The following is a 19,583-nucleotide window of genomic DNA, read 5'->3' as shown; positions in this document are numbered from 1 at the left end:
AGCAGAAACTAACACACCTTTGTAAAGCAATTATACTCCAAAAAGATGTTAAAGAAAAAAAAGCGCAACCCCAGCATTTTATGGCTAACAACTAAAAGACCCTTAGGAGTGCCCCCAAAGCAATTCCCTGAATCCCCTTTTTCTTTCCTGTGTGGGTGACCTGCTTTTCTGGTTCGACTAGCAGATCTTGGAGGGCAAAGGTCACCTCCCCCCCCCCCCCCCCCCCGGGTTTCAGTACAGTTCCCGATGGGTGGAGAGTGCTGTGTATGTTCAGTCTGAGGTGCATGAAGTTCACTTCCGTCCAGCTCAGCCGCAGCGGAGCGCCTGCTCTGTAGCAGATGCCGAGCAAAGCGTCGCCTGTGAAAAGATGCGGGAGGCCCATCCCTGCCCCAGCAGCTCACAGCACTGGTAGGGGCCCTGCTCGCTGTACTCCTGCTGTTACTCCGGGGCAGTCTAAGCTGGCCTTTTTCTCTGCCCCCCTCCCTGAGCTCCCGGGTCTCCCTCCCGTACTTCTCTGGGAGCGGGCACAGCAGAAGGCCACAATGGTTGCCAGAAGGACGAGGAAAGCCACGCCAGCTCCTACGGCCACCCCGATGATGACGGCCATCGGCACAGCCTCTGTGGGAGAGAAGCAAGCAGGCTGATGAGGGAGCTGGGGCAGCCCGCTCTCTCCCCCCAGATCTCACCCAGTTCCTTGGGCACAGCCCCTGCCGAGCTGGGGCCAGACCACGGCGCGTGGGCGCTCCTGGGAAAGGCCACAGGGGCCTGCGCAGGCGCGAGCACAGTCCAACAGGGGTCAGCTCGGGCGGGACACGGTGTGGCGGAGAGGGTGGGCAGACCTGGGAAAGATGGCAGCAGTGGTGGGGGCAGAGAGGCACGCAGACACAGGGAGGGGAGGGGAACGTGGGAGGTGAGAGGCAAGGCTGGTATGCTGAGCTCTCCGAGGTGATACACCAGGAGAGTCGTTAAGTCCTGGCTTTTCTTTGGAAAATGACCAGGGTCACTGCCGCTGTTCGTTCGCTTCGCTTTTTCCTTCTCTTCCCTTTCCCAGGTGCGGAGGGTGGACAATGGACAAGCAGCTTTTAGAGAGTTTTCAGGTCTGAGGCAACTTCCCCTCCGGACCTGGGCATCACAGGTGGTAACAGCCAGGGGCCACGTCGTAGGGGCCGGAGGGCAGGATCACAGCTCCCTCCACCTCTTTCTTTTTTTTTTTTTTTTTTTTGGTCGCGCGGCATGGCATGCACTTCCCCAACCAGGGATCGAACCTGTGCCCCCTGCAGTGGAAGCGCGGAGTCCTAACCACTGGACCGCCAGGGAAGTCCTTCCCCCCACCTCTTTAAGGAGAGATGCCCAGTCCTGCCCCCTCCTCTCCTGGGCCAGTCCTCTGGGCAGGAATCCCGGCACCCCACCCCGCCAGAGAGGCACCTGGAACTCCAGCTAGGCAAAGCTTCCCTCCCTGCTGAGTTCCTGTACTCTGTCTCCTGCCCTAGCCAAGTAGAGATGGGGGTGGGGAGGGTGATGTTAGGCTGGGGTGGGCGCTCTTCCAGACAGTCCTGACCCTTCTGTGTCTGCAGAGGGGGCCTGAGCATATGACGTGGGGCCCTGAGTAGTCCATGGGGGGTTAGAACTAGAGAATGCAGGGGCAGGAGAGCTTAGGGCTCAGAGAGTCCAAGCCTCCCATTTATAGATGGAAACCCTGAGGTCCAGGGATGTCAAGTGACTTGGTTAAGGACACACAGCTACAGTAGAGCCAGTGCAAATCCACGTCTCCTCTTATCCGCCCCCCTCATCCTGCCCAGCTCCGCACACTGCGTCCCATGGCATCCTACAAATCTCACGTCCTCTGTACAGCCCAGAGCAACGTACTTTACACTCTCTTTTCTTTACCTGTAAAATAGGATAATTACAGTGCCTGCCTCAGGGGCAGGTCTGGGGTTTAGATGGGTGAATGCAGGCAGGTAAAGGCTGGCACAGAGCCTGGCACCCAAACCGATCCCAGCCTTTGCCCTCGTGTCTGTGTGGGAAGGAGGACCGCAGCAGATACAAGGATAAGAAAGTCCCTTTTTGAGACTCAGCTGCTGCCCCTACCCCACGCTCTCAGTGTGGATGACTGGGGACTCCAGGTATCTGTCCTGAGCTGGAGGTTGGCCTCTCGCCTCTCGCTGTCGTTTTCTTTAAAGAGCAAAAGAAAGGAGGAACCCCGCAGACCCTGGCCCCTGGAGACGCTGCTGGGAGGGGGTGTGGTCCCTCTCCCGGAAGGAGCGCGTGTCCAACGGTTGGCAGTGTTGGCCGTCAGGCTGGGGCTCTCCTTCCAGCCCAGGATTGGCACACTGGTGCATTCATCACCTGCCTACTGGAGCCCGAGACCCCTGTAGGGGGCTCAGGGGAGGCGACGGGGAGGAGGTGGGTGCGACAAACACTCGGGGACTGAAAATGGGAGGCGTTTGGGCTGGTCTCAACAGTCAGGGGTGAGACAATGGACCTGACCTCGCCAGCCCTGCGAGCTTGCTCTGACAGTGAGACGGCCCTGTCTCTAGGTTTGAATTCCTCTAGGAAAGGAAAGCCGCGTTGGAAGTTCGTTGCTTCCATGCTTTTGAATTTGATTTGATTTTGATTTGAGTTGAATTCAGTTTCTCCGAGATTCCTAGGGCATTTCCTTGGAAAACTCGGGTCTTGTCTCAGCTGAGCTCAGAGCCAAAGGATGACGGTGGAAGGGTCCTTAACCTCTCTGGGCCTCAAGGTCTGTGAAACCAGAGAACCAGGGAAGCGGTATCTAAGGCAGCTGTGCCTCTGGCGTCCACATTTCCTTAAGTTGTTAACAGCTGGGGGGGCGTGGTGGTAGCCATCTTATCTGGAGGACTGTCCTGAGTGGGTGGGTGGGGGCCCCAGGGTGCAGGCACAGAAGAGATGGAGACAGAGGGTGACACCAGCTCAGCACCAGGAGTGGCCCTGAGGGGCATCAGGGAGAACACAGCAGGAGTTGATATTGTGTGCCCGCCTTGAGCTGGCCTGTGCCCAGCCTGTTGCTCTTTAAGGGGCCGTCCGCCCAGAGGGGAGGGGCTGAGCGGGACCCACCAGGGACTTGCTGAAGCGCCTCCTGGGCCGGTGTGGCGGGAGAACTAGGGCAGGGGACCCCTCATCTTCGTCATGGCCTTTGCCGACCCTGTGGGGTCTGGCTTGCCATGTCCTGATTCTCTTTTCTGGGTTTCCCCCTGGAGGGTGGGGGGCAGTTGTCTCCTGTGGGGTCCCAAGAGAGAGCAACTCAACCCAGGGAGCCTGGTGACCCCTTTTGCTGCCAAGTCCCCGGGGAGAGAGGCACTGCCCAGCGGCCTCAGCCCGGTGGTGAGATGACAGCTCCACGGGGAATGCAGGAGTGCGGGAAGGAGGCAGCCAGCAGAAAGCACGGGGTCAGCATGGATTACGCAGGCCACAGCCGGGCTGGGCGGCCCAGGTGTTCTTGGAAGCGATGGCCAAGCTGGTGGTGATGGTGAGAAGCGGAGTCAGGTGGCGGGGAGCTGACCCCAGGGGGAGGAGTCAGGGCTTCAGAAGAGGAGGGGTGGGAGGAAAGACGGGGGAGGAGCAAGTGCCCTGGGCTGCCAGGAGCCTGCGGGGGGTAGGGGGGGGCAGCAACAGCGGAGACAGGTCCGGGGTCTCTAGACCCGTGCTGCCTGGAGGCTCTCTCCCTGCTGCTCTGAGTGCACTAAAGTCTCAAGATGGGGGAGGGCAGAGAAGTTAGCGGCTGCCCTGGCCTCCCGACCCACACTTTGGGCTCCCTCCCCATCTAGCCCAGCAGCCCCTTCCCCCATCCCGGGGAGTCTCATGTCTCCTTCGTACCTGCTTCCAGCCCGGCTCCCGACTTCATTTCCGAACCTGTTTGGAAATAAAGCAAGAGTCCACAGCCAGGGCCTGGCTGGCCAGGGTGGGGTGGGATTGGGGGCGGGGCGGCCCTCTGGAGGGTCTGGGGTGGTTGGGGGCTCCCTCCTGCATCACATCTCCAGGATGCCCCACAGATCTGGGCTGGCCGAACTGAACCCGGAGTTCGTTCAGACTGACTTAGGGACTCCAGACGGGTGGGACCAGAGAGAGAGGTCAAGGCTGGGGTGGGAGTTGGCTCTGAGGAGGGGGGGTGAGAACACTAAGGGGCGGGTAGAGGGGTGGGGCACTGAGGGGAAGACATGGAGGGGAGGCAACAGTGGACCGGGAGGGTTGGGATGACGTGTGGATGATATTATGCAAATTATGTGCAAAGCATTAGCAAAGCAGCACTTATTAGGGAAGAGGTGTTGGGAGCAATGCGTGATCCACAGGGCAGCACTGCGGCCCCAGGGGCCCAGCTGAGACCACCTGCTTGGCCCAGAATCTCTTCCAAGGCCTGACAGCCTGTGGGTGGGCCTTAAGCTTGGAGGGGTCGGAGACTGCCAGGGCCGAGGCCCCCTGGACCGTTCCTGTCTTGGACGAACCCCCGCTGGCCAAGGGGCTAGATCCGCAGCCCATCTCAGGACCTGGTGTGCCACTGGCTGGCTGCCTCACTTCTCTGGAACCCCCTCCATGCCCCTCTGAGGCTCCCCGCCCTCCGAGCCTGAGTCCTTCCGAGCTCTGAGCCCTTCTGCCCGGCGCTGCCCTGCTGGCTGGGGTCTCCTTCAGAGCACAGCGCTCCAAGTGTCTCCTGTGTCCCCATGGGGAGCTGCAGGCAGCCTGAGGCCAGTCCCCTGCACACCAGGGATTGGACAGCTCAAGTGCCACTCCTTAGCTTAGCACGGGCACCCTCAGGTTTGGGGCAACTGGACTGGCTTGTTGGCTTAACGGGCTGGGCCAGGTTCCCCAATACGCCCATCCTGGTGCATCCCCGTGGGGACACTGCTCAGCGATCACGCCCCCAGAGGGCCCCAGGGAACCGCTGAGAGCGGGGAAGCCAGGGCCTTTAGGCAACGCGGCGCCTGCTGAGGGGCCAGCACCTGGGCAGCTGTCCTCCTGCTTGTTCTGGTGCAGGCCAGTGCCCCTGGGCTCGGGGGGCCGGCTGACCGGCAGCGGCTGCGTGGCAGGTGAGGAAGGGCCTCCTGCCCGCCCGCAAGTGTAGGCGCTCTGTCCCCCCCAGGGCCCCGGAGGACCTTGCCTGGGGCCCTGCCCTCGCGGGGAGCCCCACCTTGCTCCTTGAGCCGGATGATCTCCGTGTCAGAGCCGAAGCTGTTCCAGGCGGTGCAGTTGTAGATGGTCTGGAAATCGGCCCGCACGATGCTGCTGATGGTCAGCGTGGAGATGACGCCCTCCTCGGTGCTGACCGTCTCCACCGTGTAGCGGCCCGATGTCCCCGACTCCAGCACATTCTCCTTCCAGGACCAGGCCTGCCCAGGTGCGCAGAATTAGGAGGACATCCTGCCAGAGCCGCCCCGCCAGGACCACCGTGCCGCCTCCCTGCTCCTGGGTGGACGCTGCCAGGCCCGCGCTCACGCTCACCGCCACACGGCACAGGTCGACGCGCACGCCACAACACGTGTGCACACAGCACAGCGCCCGCAAACACACGCCACAACACGTGTGCGCACAGCACAGCGCCCGCAAACACACGCCACAACACGTGTGCACACAGCACAGCACCCGCAAACACGCCACAACAGGTGTGTGCACAGCACTGTACCCGCAAACACACGTCACATCATGGGTACACCTACCGTCCCACCCACAGTGCCAACACGTGCACACGCAAGTACGCCCACGTCCCAACACACAGCACAGACACGTGTGCACACAGCACACACACATGTCACAACACGGGTACACCTACCGCCCCACACGTAGCACACACACACGTACACACACACAGGCTGGGCCACCTCAGAGGGTATTTCCATCGACACGGGGCCTTACGCGGCTTTTTGCTGGAACATATTCCCAGGCAAGCAGGGGCTCTGGGGCGGCGATGGGAGGCCCTCCGTCAGCTGGGGCCCCTGACAGATGGTGGTGAAGGCCAGCCCCAGGCTGACTGAGTCTGGTTTGGTTACTTTGTGCGTGTCTTTGTACAAACGTTACGCTCTGAGAGCTGCGTTTGTGAGAACCTTAGTGCAGCTTGGTTTCGGCCGGTGAGCGTTTACCTCTTCTCAGAGCCCTTTCCCGTACACTGTCACCGCCTGCCCCACCATGTTGCCCTGGGCTCTGTGGGGTGTTTAGCTGCACCCTACAATGTCTCCAGGTGTCGCCAAATGTCCCCTGGGGGCAGAACCGCCCAGGTTGAGAACCCCTGGCCTAGAGTTCCATTTCCACGAAGAGGAAGACAGTGTGACTATGCTCAGTAGTGAACAGGATATTATCGACACCAGCACGTGTTACACTTACACTTCAAAAAGATTAGAGTGAAGGGAAGAGGGAGGCGTAGGCATTAGTTCTACGCGTGGACCCTTGCCCTTTCTGTGTGACTCAGACAGTGAATGAACTGAATGCCTGAGGAAGTGTGTAACGCACCAGTGCTCTAACAAGGACTTCATCTACAGGGTGACACCTTAGCTGTTGGCGTGTGCCTCCCACGCCCCTTCAGGTGCTGCTGCCCTGGGGAAAGGTGAGACTGCCTTGTGAACTGGACCTTGGCGGCCTTTCGGCAGGACCGCCTGGGCACTGGGCTTGCAGACAACAGTGTCTCCACCCCTCCCCCGACACCCAACAGTGCGGGGAGATGCTCACCTCTCTCTGTTTTCCCGCCCCAGCTTCTACCAGTGTCAGCGGAACCTGGGTGGGAGACCCCCACTTCTACAAATGCAAATATCTGGGAGGGCTACATGTGAGCCTGTCAGGCGGCCCAAGCTGCACTGCGGGGAGGGGCGGGGAGAAGGGAGTGACGCTTTCAGAGGGAAACTTGCTAACTGGGGCAGCACTCTCCACGGCATCGAAGCAGAGGAGGGCTGTGGAGGCGCAGAGAGAGGTCTGCTGACTCTAAGCTGCACCCTATTTGCAACTTTGCTAAAGGCTGGCCTTGAACCCAGGAAAGGTAAGAAATCATTTTTTCCCTTCTGCTGCCCTCACTTGCCCTCTGCCCCCAAGATGCAGAATTTGGTCGGAACCATTTGTGTTGGCACACAGCTGAGAGGCAGAGAAGAGTTAAATACACCCGCAGGCGAGGAGCACAGCCTGTCCTGAGAAAGGAGACTGCCCGTGATTTTTGTCTTCGTGATGCCTTTCCAAGAGACACAAGGCAGGAATAGTTTTCCCCGACGGGGAAAAGCAGTGCAGAGGCAAGACTGACCAGCCGGATGGTGGAGCGGCTGCAGGCACAGATGACCCACCAGGCTGCCCAGCCTGGGGGCCGTGCCACTGGCCCTCCCTGCTCGCCCCGGGGCACTCACGATGCGGTCGGGTGGCGGCGTGCTCCGGATGAAGCACTTGATTTGGCCCTTCTCCCCGTGGAGGGCGTGCTGGGTCTGGGTGCTGGAGATGATGGGGGGTCCTGTTGGGGAGACAGCATCACATCAGGGATTCGGGAGGGGGTGGGCCCTGGCTGGGCCCCTCTTGGCAAGTTCAGAAGTTTATACATTCATTCAGTCGTTCACCAAACAGTTACTGGAGGCCTGTATATGCAAGGTGACAGGCGAGACAGGGGACTCAGAGATAGACGAAGCTTCAGTCATAAACGTCTCAAGGGATCGTGAGTGAGTGCCTCTAAGTCAGGACGCCCAGAGACATCAAGAGCTGTCACAGGAGGTGGGGAGGTGAGCACCAGGCAAAGTGCTAACCGACTTCACAGGAGAGAGAAGAACTCTACCCGGCAGGTGGGGAAACCTTTATGAAGGAGGCGGTACACCTGCGAAGGGAGTGGGGGAGGTGTCAGGGAGGAAGGAATGTAATGTCACCTCCACCTCAGCCAGCTGTTGGATTTCAAACCATTCCCTTGTATCTCCAGTAGAGGGCGCGCTTGCCTAACAAACCGGTGTCCTCGGCAGGACCGGAAAACCAGGCAGGAAGGGAAGTAAAAGATGTTCCTCCACGAAGCGGCGAAGAGGGGAATCACCCCCCCACCCACCTGGCATACATGGCTTGGGCTGGGCACCTTCACAGACTTCATCTCACATGTGTCTCAGGAGATCCCTTAGTTCATCGCTTTGCACGCCACATACATACCTGGACAGCCCAGGTGGGACCCCAGCTCCAAAGCTGACCCTGACATTATCCTATCCCGCCGGGGCGTGCGTGCATGTATGGGTCATGTTTATGGATGTCTCTGGGGACACCTGGCTCATGTACCACCTCGGACAGCCTGGAGGGTCCACCAGGATTCCAGCAGTGCTTCCTGTCCAGTTCTGCCTGTTAACTGACTGCATTTAGGCTGGGAAGGGAAACGTCTTGGAGATGGGAGAGGCAGACATGAGGGACCCTCAAGATAAGGGCTTCCACCCTCAGGGGGCCTTCAGAGTTCCTCTCTTAGGAACCTTAGCTCCAAGAAGCCTTTGGCCAGGAAGGCTTCATGCTTTAGGACCTTGGTTGGCACTTGCGGGCTGAAAGTGATGATCCTGTAAAACCTTTTCCCCTTCACTCCCCAGGAGCTAGGATTTCCCTGGGGTGGGGGGGGGGCGGTGTCATCAGCTGTTCTAAAAACGATCAGGTAAATGCATACACATTTAAGGGCTTCTTAAAAGAAAACAGGAATCGGGGTAAGGGTAGAGGGGGGTGGGAGAGGCAGAACACAGCAGTAGTACGGTTTATCTCCCCCTTCCTGCAAATCCCGGGTTTGAGCCAAATCATGGGCCAGTTTATTCCCCAAAGGGCGATGGCCAGCGGTCATCTCCCGGCCGGGATGCATTTTGATGAGAACCTCATCTCATTTTGGATTTGTTCATAGTGTTGATTCCTTCAGCCTAGTCCAGGCCTGCCCAAAGGGCTTCACCACCCCTCCCCACCTATTCTCCAGACACAGGTATAGACAAGTCCATTCCCAAGTCCACGCATGTGCTGGCTGGCAGGCTCCTCTCTGTGGGCCACTTCCTGCATCCTCCTGCCTCAGGGCATGATGACCCTCATTCAGAAACAAGCAAACTGCCTCCTCGCTTCACTCCAATCTCTTGGGTGTTTCTCTTCCTAGCAGCCTAGGGGAGCTTGTGTCAGAGGATTGGAGGCACAGGCGGGGCGTTGGAAAGAACGACCCTGGAGAGTGCAGATTAAACCCTGGATAGACACCAGGGCCCAGGCTGGGATGTCCCATCCAAGAGGAGTGTCCCTTTGACGTGTGCGTTCCCTCCTCGAGAAGCCGCTTTGAATCCCTGTTGGGAAATGCTCGGAAGTCTAAAGTGACAACGGATTTTAGTCCTTCCTTTATCCGTCGTGTTTTCCCCAGCAATGAGGATGCTCATTTCAAAGCTTCGGGCTTGGGGACCCCGGGGGCCACACGTGAGTCTGAGGGTCCCCAGCCCGGCTGGTCACAGGGCCATCGGAGCGGAGCTGGCCGTAGTCATGGGCCAGCACGACTCCCAGCGCCCTCCCAGAGCGGGTGGTGGGTAGCCGGGGAGGCCGCTGATTTCACCAGGGCCTAGCGCCCGAGCCGAGTGTCAGACACAGGAGCCGGCAGGAAAAGGCTGCAGCCCATGTTGCCATGGATATATGGAGGTGCGATCAGATGCTGTTATTTTTAGCCCTGCAGCGCCAATTTATTGGTGGCGTCCTGGGGACACGTAGGAAAGGCAGGAAGGCTCCCGAGTCAGGGATCTGCCCTGGACAGACGGCTCCGGGGTCTCAGCAGATTCACCCTCCCTCTGGGGCTGCCACGACTCTTGGCGAGGGGGGAGGCAAAGAAAGAGATGGAGGGGGGCTGGCTCATGGGGACCGCACCAAGCTGGTTTTAGTTTCTAGCAAAGCGGAGACTAGAGGAAGCTGTGTGCCACCTGGGCTGATTTCTGGACCCTGGCGCAGCCCCTCACTAGGGCCCTGGTCTGGAACAGGAAGCAGAGGCCCTACAGACGTGGGTCTGTGGCTTGGTTCCTCTTGGGGCTCAGAGCCTTGATCGGGAGACAGACTATGCGGGAGCAGAGGCCTCACAAGGAAACCGAAACCCAGCGGAAGGAGGACGTTTCGAAACACAGAGGGAGCTGTCTTAGCATCCTCACCCTCTCAGACCAGCTGCGTCGGTTGCCGGCGTGGCCCACGCACACATAAAGGCAGGGACATCGAATTTCCGTCCTGGTGCCACAGCCTTCTCGGGTCTGACCTGAGCTAGGTCCCAGCTTCTCTGTGACCTTCTACATCCCGTCAACCAGGCCCCGTCCCCTGAATGTCTCATGTACCAGTCATCTGGTAACTCACACTGTGTTCTTGGAGAGAGATGGCAATACTCTCCTGCTGTGGTGATCTTATTACGTATAATAAGACAAGTTCCCTGCCCTCAGGGGACCCCCCCCCCGAACTTGGCCCTGTGGGGATGGTGGCAGGTCTTCCTCACTGAGTGGCTCTAAAAATGGGAAGAGGCAGATGAGGAGTCATAGAGATGCCCCCTTAAATTCTCCACCAGGGCCAAGGTCATGGTCAAAGGGTAGATACGGGATCTATGTTGGTTGCCCAGTAGCTCTCGGACTCTTTTTCCTGGCCAGGAATAAATTCATCAGCCATCACTTTCAGGGCTGAGACCCCTTAGAAGGAACACAGAGGAGGGAGGTGACCAGAGAACCACCCAGGTCCTTCGTCACCCCAGGGCTGGGCTCTGACAGGGACTGGAACAGGTGGATGTAATCACTATGGACCCACAGTTGGAGGTGGATGTGAGGCCCAGAACCCACGTGTGCCCCTTGGGGCAACACCAGGGACCCTCTTGGCCCCCTTCCAGCCCTGCCCTGGCACGAGTGGGGTCTTACCATTGACAGTTAGGGTCACCTCTCGCTCCCCGGCCCCTACCCGGGGCACCACAGCTCGGCACACGTACTTCCCCGCGTCCTCCTGGCGGACGGTTTTGAGGGTCAGGGTCTTCTCATTGCTCAGGACCTAGGAGGAGTGGGGAGGGTCAGACCCCGAGGGCAGGGGCCACGCTCTCTGTCTCAGAACCAGAAAGGCTGAGAGGCAGGCCGGGTGGCAGGGTACACAGTCTCCAGCATCTCAGCAACAACAGGGGGTGGGGTGGGAGCCGGAAGTCTTCTTACACAGTGTGCCCGGCGGGCTGGCGGGTGCGGGAGCCCACGGCACAGAGCACCCCGTGAGGCTGAGGAAGCTCCACCCCAGCGGCAGCCCTGAAGGGTGGGAGCGCAAAGGGGGGGTGAGAGAGAAGGAGGGGGCCTCCCTCCCCCAGGGCTTCCTCATCCAGGGGGTCTGCGACCAGCCTGCACCAGGCTGGCCAGGGGTGAAGCGATCCTGCCGCTGAGCATCTCTGAGGGTCCCAGATCTGTCTTTCCTGAGTCATTTGCAATATCCCTTTGGGATGAGGTTTGGCGTGATGAAAAGAAAACAGGCTTTGGCAACAGCTGCTCTGAGTGGGAATCCCGGCTTCAGCGGTGCCTACTTGTGTGGCTTTGGGTGTTAATTATCTTCTTGGAGGCTCTCTCCTTATCCCTGTAATGGGCGCAGTGACACTCAGAGGACAGTGCAGTGTTTGGCACACAGTAGGGCACACAGAAGTCACTTTTCTGCTGCTTCTCCCCCTGCTTCCCTGCCCAAGGCTCTCACTGGTCCTCCTGGGAGGAGGGATGTCTGAAACTCCTAGGCACACTAAAGAACACATACACTTTAAAAGGGGAACACAGGAAGAAAGCAAGGCTTAACCCCAAAGTTAAAGGGTAACAACTATTTGGGGCAAGCGAAAAAGCCTTTCTAGTGACTTTTCGCCCCAGCATCTTGGTGACCACCTGCTTTTCTTACAAGGCTCAGGATAAAGCAGAACTGCACCGGCTGAACGTGTTTAGACCCAAGGTGGGTACGTGTGGGTACCTGGGGTTCCCTCTCCTCCTTCTGGGGCTTCCTTCCTTCAGTTCACATGGGAGGCTAACGTCCCCAATCTAAGAGTGAGAGGGGCCATGGGAGGCAGTTCCCTCCTGGACTGTGGACCCCGCACCCCTCCAGGGCCCTCCAGGGTCTGAGCTGCGGACTCACCACGCCAGAGCCCCGCTTCATCCAGACGATGGTCAGGGACGGGTTGCCTGTCCAGGCGCAGCTGAAGATGGCGTCGGAGCCCAGATCCACGAGCAGGGATTGGGGTTCCGTGGTCATTCTGGGCCCGACTGCGATGGGAGGAAGGAGGAGACAGGGCTCTCGTGGGCTGGGAGCTCTGGGGACCCTCCTTGCTGCTGCCTCCCCTCCCCCATTCTGGTTGGGGGAGGGGGAACCACTGGTGCCACGTCCCTCCACTCCGGCCCATTCCCTTCCGTTCCGCGTCAGTCCTCTACCGGTCTGGGCCCGGGTCTGGGCAGTAAGGAGGAGACCCCTCTCCCCCAGCCCAGCCTCCCTCGGGCCCACCATGGGGGTAGGCAGCACCAGCCCCGAAAAGCGGCTCTGGTCCCATTTCTGCCTGGACTTGCCCCCAAGGGCTCTCCCATCCCGTTCCCTCTGTCCTGGTCCCAGGAAGCCCCGCTGACCCCAGTGTGGGGGCAGAGGGTCCTTCCCCCAGCCCAGAATCTCTCTGTGTCTGCCTTCAAGTCAACTGGCCACCTCCTGCAGGCCTCAGCCTTGTGACCGGGAGTCAAGGTACCCGTGCATCTGGCCGAGCTCCCTGGGCCCACCCAGGGCCCCGCAGGGCCACTGCAGGGCTCTGAGATAAGGAGTGGGGAGGCCAGGCCTCCTGGAGGTGCCCCCCCGCGCCGGCCGCCCTCCCAGGTTACTCTCTAGTCCAGCCCCGCCCCACCTCCTTTTCAATCCACGAAGCAGGTGGCCTTTGGCTCTGTTGCCCTACACCCGCCCTAACCCGAGTCCCCTGCAGACCAAGCCTTGCTTCCCAGAGTGGGTGCAGCCCTGGGATTTCAGGGGTGGTGACGGGAGGGTGTGCAGACAGCTGTTTTCAGGGAGCAGAAGGTGTGAAATCAGGGTCAGGAGACCCAGGTGAGTCCCTTGGTGCAAAAAGGGAGTCATAGCACTTTCTGCTGAGGCCCGGACGGGTGAGGGGGCGGTCAGGCATAAAGTTTGCAAAAGTGCTTCTAAATCTGTAAAGGGCAGTGGATGAGCTGATGCTCAACGCTGTGAACACAGCTGTGGGCTGTTTCCCCGAGGGTCCCTTCCTGGCCACTGGGGAAGAGGGGGAGGCCCTGATGAGAGGCGGACCCTTGTCAGTCCTCATTCTGCCACTTACTCGCTGCGTGACCTTGGGCCTCCATCCCCTCATCTGGGTACTGGGAAGAAGTCCAGCCTCCCTGGGTGATTTTTTTTTTTTTTTAATAGTTTTTTTTTTTTGGCCACGCTGCCTGGCTTGTGGGATCTTAGTTCTCTGACCGGGGATTGAACCCGCGCCCTCGGCAGTGAACGTGCGGGGTCCTAACCACTGGACCGCCAGGGAGGTCCCCTCCCTCGGTGACTATGAGGGTCGAGATAAACACGAGGGAAGCTTTTCGTAAAGCGCACGGATCACGAGCCTGTGAGGCACTCTTATGTCACGTGCGACGAGGCCACGGCGGTTCCCCCTGCCGCAAGCAGCGCCCAGCCAGTGCGCGTGCGCCCGGGAAGCCCCCAAACAGCCACTCACAATAGACGTCGACATTGCGGCTGATGTTGGTGCTGCCTAGGGCATTGGTCGCCTCGCAGGAGATGGGCTCGGAGAAGTACGTGTAGTCCACGGTGGTCCGGTACACCTCCCCGGAGGCTTCCTTGATGATCTGGCCCCGCTTGGCCCACCTGCAACGCAGGCGCCCGGGCTGATGTGGACCTCCGGTGGCGAGGGCGTCCTTCCCGCCCGGGGGGCTCTTCTCTCTGGGAGCCGGACACATCCATCCCGCAGAAAAACGAGGCCCAGGGAGGGGCGGCGTGGGGCAGGCCCCCGAGCGGTCCCTCAGGGGAACCCTCTGCAGAGGGGTTACTCCCAGGGCTAGGGGCGTGGGGTTGGTGACGGGGGCAGTGGTTTCTGGTCCGTGGGTCACCAGGCAACCGGCAGCACTCGACTAGTGGGTTATTCTGGAGGGAGGTGGGTTGACTATTCAGTGGGTCAGCGCACCTGGCGGGCCAGGTGATGGCTAACCCAGCTGTCAGTCCCCAAACCGCTTGGCCCTCTTGCTGCTCTGAGCTCTCTCGGGGGTGGCGGGGGACCGTCCTGGGCCACATTGGAAAAGAAGGAAGCCAAATCCATGACCGAAGAGGCCCAGGTCTAATGGTGTGTGCCCACACACGCGTGCACTCCTGCACACACACGCACTCCTGCACACACGCGTGGGGCTCTGGAAGCTTGATTTCCAGACAAGGCGAGAAGCTGATGGAGAGGTGTGAGCAGTGGTCCTGACTGCTCCCTCCCCAGCTCGGTCAGCTCTCTCCGCCCCCCTGTCCTGACTCCTGTCCCTGGGGGCGGGGCGGGGGGCGGTCCCCTCATGGTGTCCCTCTGTCTCTGAAAGTCCTTTCAGCCTGCCCCATGGTACTTGCTCTGTTTCCTGCCCAGCCTCTGCCTCCCACCCAGGCTCCGCCCCTCAGAGGCCTGGGCTCCATCAGCACTGGTTTGATGGGGGCGGGGGAGGGGGGATGGGAAGACAGCTGTGCTGACTTCTTTGCTGGGCCAATCGGCTGATCTGTGTCTTGGACCCGGCTCAGGGGCGGTGATCACTGCGTTGGACCGGTAGCTGGGCAGCCTGCTACCTGTGGGGCAGTGCGGCCAGGGGAGGGGGTGTGCCTGTGTGCGTGAGGCTGGGGTTTCCTTACAGATGCCTTAGGAGAGAGAGTTCAGAGCTTCCCCTGGTTTACTCCTGTTGTGGATAAGACTTTTTTAAAATCACAGAACTTCCGACCAGGCTCTTCCTACTGTGGCTCAGGCCTGTTTTGGGGTGCATGTCTTTACCAGAGCTGGGCAGGTACCTTGGCCCTGTAGTCGTTACCCTGGGGCCACGGTCCCCTGTAACCACATTCCTGGAGCCTTTCCTGGGGCCACAGAGGCCCGTCTCCTGCCCTTCCTGCCCTTCCCTCCACCGGCCCCCACTCAGCCTGCCCATCTGGCCGGAGGCTGCCCGTCTCCCGGCACAGCAGGGAGCATCAGGCTGGCACCATGCGGTTATTATCTCAAATTAACATCGGGTCGTTATTCAGAAGACAATTAATAATAACAATTATAGTTTAACAACAGAGCGAACCATAGCTCCCCGAGAGCCGAAGGAGCTTCCCAACAAACTATTATGAATTATTCATGAATCATTTCAATCTCTAACTTTAATTTAATGACCAGACTTAATAGTCAGGTACAGCTCCCGCCTGGGGTGGCTGAGTTCAGTCCCAGACACACGGTTGGGGTCGGTGTCCAGCCCCTACTCCATCTACCCTGCTGCAGTGAAGATTTAGGCGGTGGGATGCTGGGGGGTGGGGCAGGCAGCTGGCTGGGCTGGGGGGAGGCAGGTGAGCCCCTCCTGCCCTGCCCGGACCCCTGCTCTTGCCTGCCCACAGCTCCAGATGCTGGGGCAGGGGTGGACTTGGCCCCAGCGAGCAGGCTCTGCTGGGCAGTCCTCTGCCATTATTGGGGGGTTCCTGGGGCAAAGGGGGCTTTCTCCCCACCTGTCTGGGGCCTCTCATAGTGTAAGAAGGGCGAAAGCTCCGCCACTGGGGCCCTGAGGATCTCAGAGCTGCTGGGGCATCCTCAGGCCCGGAGCCCAGTGATCCAGGCCACACGGGTCTCCTCTTCCCCAGAGCAGGCTGGCCTGCCCTCTCAGAGCCAAAGAAGCGAGACTTCAGGGATGCCGGATGGCTGTGTGGCTGCGGCTCTCAGCCCCCAGGGCCCGTCTCGACCTTGGAGGTGAAGCGGGGGCAGAAGGAAGTCTTAGGCCGTCTTCTCCCAGGGCCACAGGAGGCCAGCTGTGGGGCTGAGCCTTGGGGGGCGCCCCACAGTGCCCTGCTCACATCCCACTCAGCCAGTCTTTCTCTTCCCCATGTTTATTCCCCTCCCACACCAGAAAGTCCCTCGTAGGCATCCCTTCCAGAAGCTCAAACCACTCACTGAAGCAGCTGGTCACACGACCAGGGGTGAGCCGGGATGCAGGTCCCGCCCGCTCCCATCTCCCCTCCCATCTCTCTTCTGTTTTCCAGCTTCACTTCCTCCTTCTCCTCTTTCCTCCTGTCCCTTCCCTCTCCCACCACCCACCTACGCCCCTGCTGCCACTGCTGCTGTCACCGCCTCGAGACAGGCGTCAGATTAAACCTTTCCCAATCAATGTCTAATTTGGCGAGAGCGAATGTAAGAGGATTCATTATTTATATCACACAATCGGGAGGCTGGTGTGTCAAGGCTGACAGGCTGTTCTCAATAGCCCTGCCTTTCACTCTGGGCGGTGGGACCCGCCCTGTCACCTGCCCGGGTGGGGTGGCCCTCAAAGCCTCAGAGGGGAGCAGAGAGGCCGGAAGAGATGCGCTTCAGGTGTGTGTGGGCCTGTTCTGCTCGCCCCAGGGCCGCTGGTCCAGTGGGGCAGCCGAAGTGACTGCTGAGTCCAGCTGGATGGGCTCCCCCGCCCCCCACCCTCCCAGGGCCCCTTGCTGGGTGCTGGGGTGGACGAGGGCATATCTCTAATTTCCAAGATTACAGCCTCTTATGCGGAACAGGAGGAAGCAATAAGACCAAAGGAAGTTAGGAAACAAAGACCCCTTAGTCCTGTCAAAGTCAGTTGGGAAAAATCGATGTGCTTACGTGCCAAGAGCTGCTCAAGGCTTTTCCTCTCGGATCCCAACACCACGTCTAGAAGGACCATCTGCCTGCTGGGTGAGCCCTTCCTGAGGCCAAGGGGCTGAGCCAGTTGGGGGTGGGCACAGACGTCTGCCTCCGCTTGCCATGGCCCCTGCACCCCCTTCCTCCCGGGCCACCCCAGCTCTCCCACATTTTTCTGGAGGCCAGAAGGGCTCCCTGAGAGCCTCTGGAGTCCTGGAGGGAGCCTGATTCGCACCAAAGCCTTTTTGGGGCCTGTGGCTAATCGGAAGCTCAGGAGGAAAGGTGGCAAGTAAGGACAGGTGTATATCTGCAGGGGGCCTGCCTGAACCTCTGGCTCCTTCTCTGTGTGTGATGAGCTGACCCAGGCTCTGAGCTGCAGGGAAGGATGCGGATGGAGGGGAACCACAGGTGCCCAGGGCCTGGGGAAACCCGCACGTCCTGGCTCATTCACTTTTTAGTTTGGAAGCTAAATATAACTTTGTAGTTCTAGAACAGTCACCAGAATGGCCCAAGTACCTGCCATATTCCCTTCACCTAGATCCACCAGTTGTTAGTATCTTGCCACATTTGCTTTCTGATGACCTCTCCATACGTAGATTTATACCTATTATTGTCAACGATGTGAGGGTGAATGTGGGTGTGCCTGCCCGGGAGGGTCAGTGGGAGAGAAGGCCTGCCCAGGGAAACTGGCGTTAGAGGTCTTTTCTGGGCAGATGGTGCCGGCGTTCAGTGCTTGTGAGCAGAGAGCAGACAACAGAGAGAAGCCCACCTGTGGATGGAGCCCAGGTCTTGCAGGTACAGGGTGGAAGCGCAGAAAAAAACAGAGACTCTTTGGGCATCTCCTTCTGCACCTTTGTCACTTGTCCCAGTCAAACCAGACCTGCCCCCTGGACCTAAGGGGCTGTAGGACTGAAGGTCGTCTGCTCTTTCTCCTGCCTCTAGCCCAGTGACTGGTGAAATCGACAGGGCGGATGGGTTTTCCTCCTACTTAAAAATATTCTCAAGGATAAAGACTCTGAGCCTTTCCTGGGTTTCCGGTTCCAGCGTTAATTATCTGCACTGCAGGGGCACCACCTATGTCCAGCCTGAATCTCTGGCTGCCCCTCTGGCCCATTTCCTCGAGTTCTGCCCTCTGGGGCCGCACTGCCTCTCGTCTCCCCTGTCCTCCACTCCCACTGGCAGGCTTGTTTCCTAGTCTGGGACCATCAGCATTCCTGGCACTGGCTCACGCTGGGGCTTCATAGCCCATCTCGACAGTGGAGGCGACACCAGGCTCTTCCATCAGGTGTGAGCTGGGGGAAGGGACGGGGCAGAGTGAGGGCTATGGTGAGTTGCACAGATGCCTCAAGGAGGGGAGTGTCTGAGTCAGACCCCGGAGCACCTCTGAGGCTGCTCTGTGTCTGGAAGTCTTGGGTGGTGATGGTGCCCGGGCAGGAGGGTGCCCAGAGGGGCTGCTCTACGTGTTTACGGAGTCTGCGAGCTAATGTCCTGGAGCGCCGAGTGCCTGCCACACAAGTGCTCCACTGAGAGCTGTTAGGTGACCAAACTGCGGGCCCGCCTTCAAGAAGCTCAGTCCACAGGGAAAGACAGGCGTGTGCAAAGGAGTGACGCTTTTATCAGTGTGGTGAGCAAAGGCTGCACAGGGGCGGCGGGTATGACGGATTCTGGGTACCCGCCGCTCAGGGCTGGCTGCCCCGGAGACCCGACGCCCCCAGGAGAACGGTTTGGTGAGCACAGGACTAGAATCCAGATGCTGACTGATCGTGCTCGTTCTCCTGGCTGTTTCAGCTTTTTTTCCCTGAGCCTCTTTCCCTCCTTTCAGAAATAAGGGGTAAACAAGCTGTTCAAACAGAAGGAGTGAAATCTTCTGCCTCAGAGGAGGGGAGTGTGTGCTCATGAAGGAAAGGAGAAGTCCACCTGGCCGGGGTGAACGGGTGTGCTGAGGACACCCACAGTGGACCAGGCACCGTGCTGGATACCCAGGACCACAGGTGATGCCCCTGCGACAAGGAGGGGTGTGCAGGGCGCCACGGTCTGGGCCTCCCCAGCAGGGCTCTTACCTGTACTGGGTGACGGCGGGGTTGGCCTTTGCAGAGCAGTGAAACGTGACCACGTTGTCCTCCAGCACTGGCTGTGGCTCCACCGACAGGTTGACAAGTGGGGGGTCTGCAGAGAGAAGGGGTGTCCTTGCAGACGGGGAGCTGCGTTCACGGTTTGGGGGCTGAATCCCCGGGAGAACATGAGGGTAAAGGCCAGTGATTCCACCACCTGAGACCCTCAGAGCAGCCACTCCCCTGGGGGTCCCCAGAAAGTTGGGGGCCTCGGCAGGGGGCTCCCTCCCTCCCTGGAAGTGCCGGATTTCAGGCCGTCTGGCAGTGGGGTCAGGGCTCCCGCTGTGGATTCAAGGCCGGTGTTTAAACGGAGGGTCAGCCAGGAAGCAGGGCTGCCTGGGCCTCAGAGCATACTGTCCACCTTCCAGCCTTGGGAGAACAAACCACTGCGGAAAGGAGAGGTGGGAAGAGGGGCTGCAGAGGCCAGAGGGGGATGTGGACACTAAGCCCCTTTAAATACTAACTTTCTGTCTCTGAAGTATCTGTTTCGTGTCTCTTTGTGTAAAGGTTCTGGTGCATCTGTTGCCTTGGAAGTGGCATTTACACCCTTTCATCAGCCTAATCATCTCTGCTGAGTGCTGACTGGTGTCACCCAGCCCTCAGCTCCCCAGGCTGGGCTCGTCTTTCTCACTCGACATGACGAGAAGCCCAGCTCTGAAGTGCGAAATGGTCGGAGGTAGAGGAGACAGAAGTCAGAGAGGGGGAGAGAG

At 59.5% G+C, this 19,583-nt stretch overlaps 1 protein-coding gene across 2 annotated transcripts in view; it reads right to left on the bottom strand.

Annotated features, from left to right (window-relative positions):
• Positions 1-19,583, bottom strand: part of KIRREL3 (kirre like nephrin family adhesion molecule 3) — a 545,001-nt gene that overhangs the window by 7,198 nt on the left and 518,220 nt on the right. The window contains exons 7-14 of one of the 2 annotated variants that reach the window (XM_027092960.1): positions 18,823-18,928; positions 13,625-13,773; positions 12,046-12,173; positions 10,821-10,947; positions 7,332-7,432; positions 5,144-5,342; positions 3,835-3,870; positions 511-618 (exon numbers count right to left, since the gene is read on the bottom strand). In XM_027092960.1, coding sequence (XP_026948761.1) covers positions 511-618; positions 3,835-3,870; positions 5,144-5,342; positions 7,332-7,432; positions 10,821-10,947; positions 12,046-12,173; positions 13,625-13,773; positions 18,823-18,928 — 954 coding nt within the window. The remainder of the gene's footprint in view (positions 1-510; positions 619-3,834; positions 3,871-5,143; positions 5,343-7,331; positions 7,433-10,820; positions 10,948-12,045; positions 12,174-13,624; positions 13,774-18,822; positions 18,929-19,583) is intronic. The other variant, XM_027092962.1, reaches the window with a different exon arrangement.

The sequence above is a fragment of the Aethalodelphis obliquidens genome, unplaced genomic scaffold (assembly GCF_003676395.1).
Source record: "Aethalodelphis obliquidens isolate GAN/ISIS:26980383/991018 unplaced genomic scaffold, ASM367639v1 scaffold82, whole genome shotgun sequence".
Taxonomy (NCBI): domain Eukaryota; kingdom Metazoa; phylum Chordata; class Mammalia; order Artiodactyla; family Delphinidae; genus Aethalodelphis; species Aethalodelphis obliquidens.
Note: the sequence above shows the minus strand (reverse complement) of the source record. Positions and strands in the feature narration are given on the sequence as shown.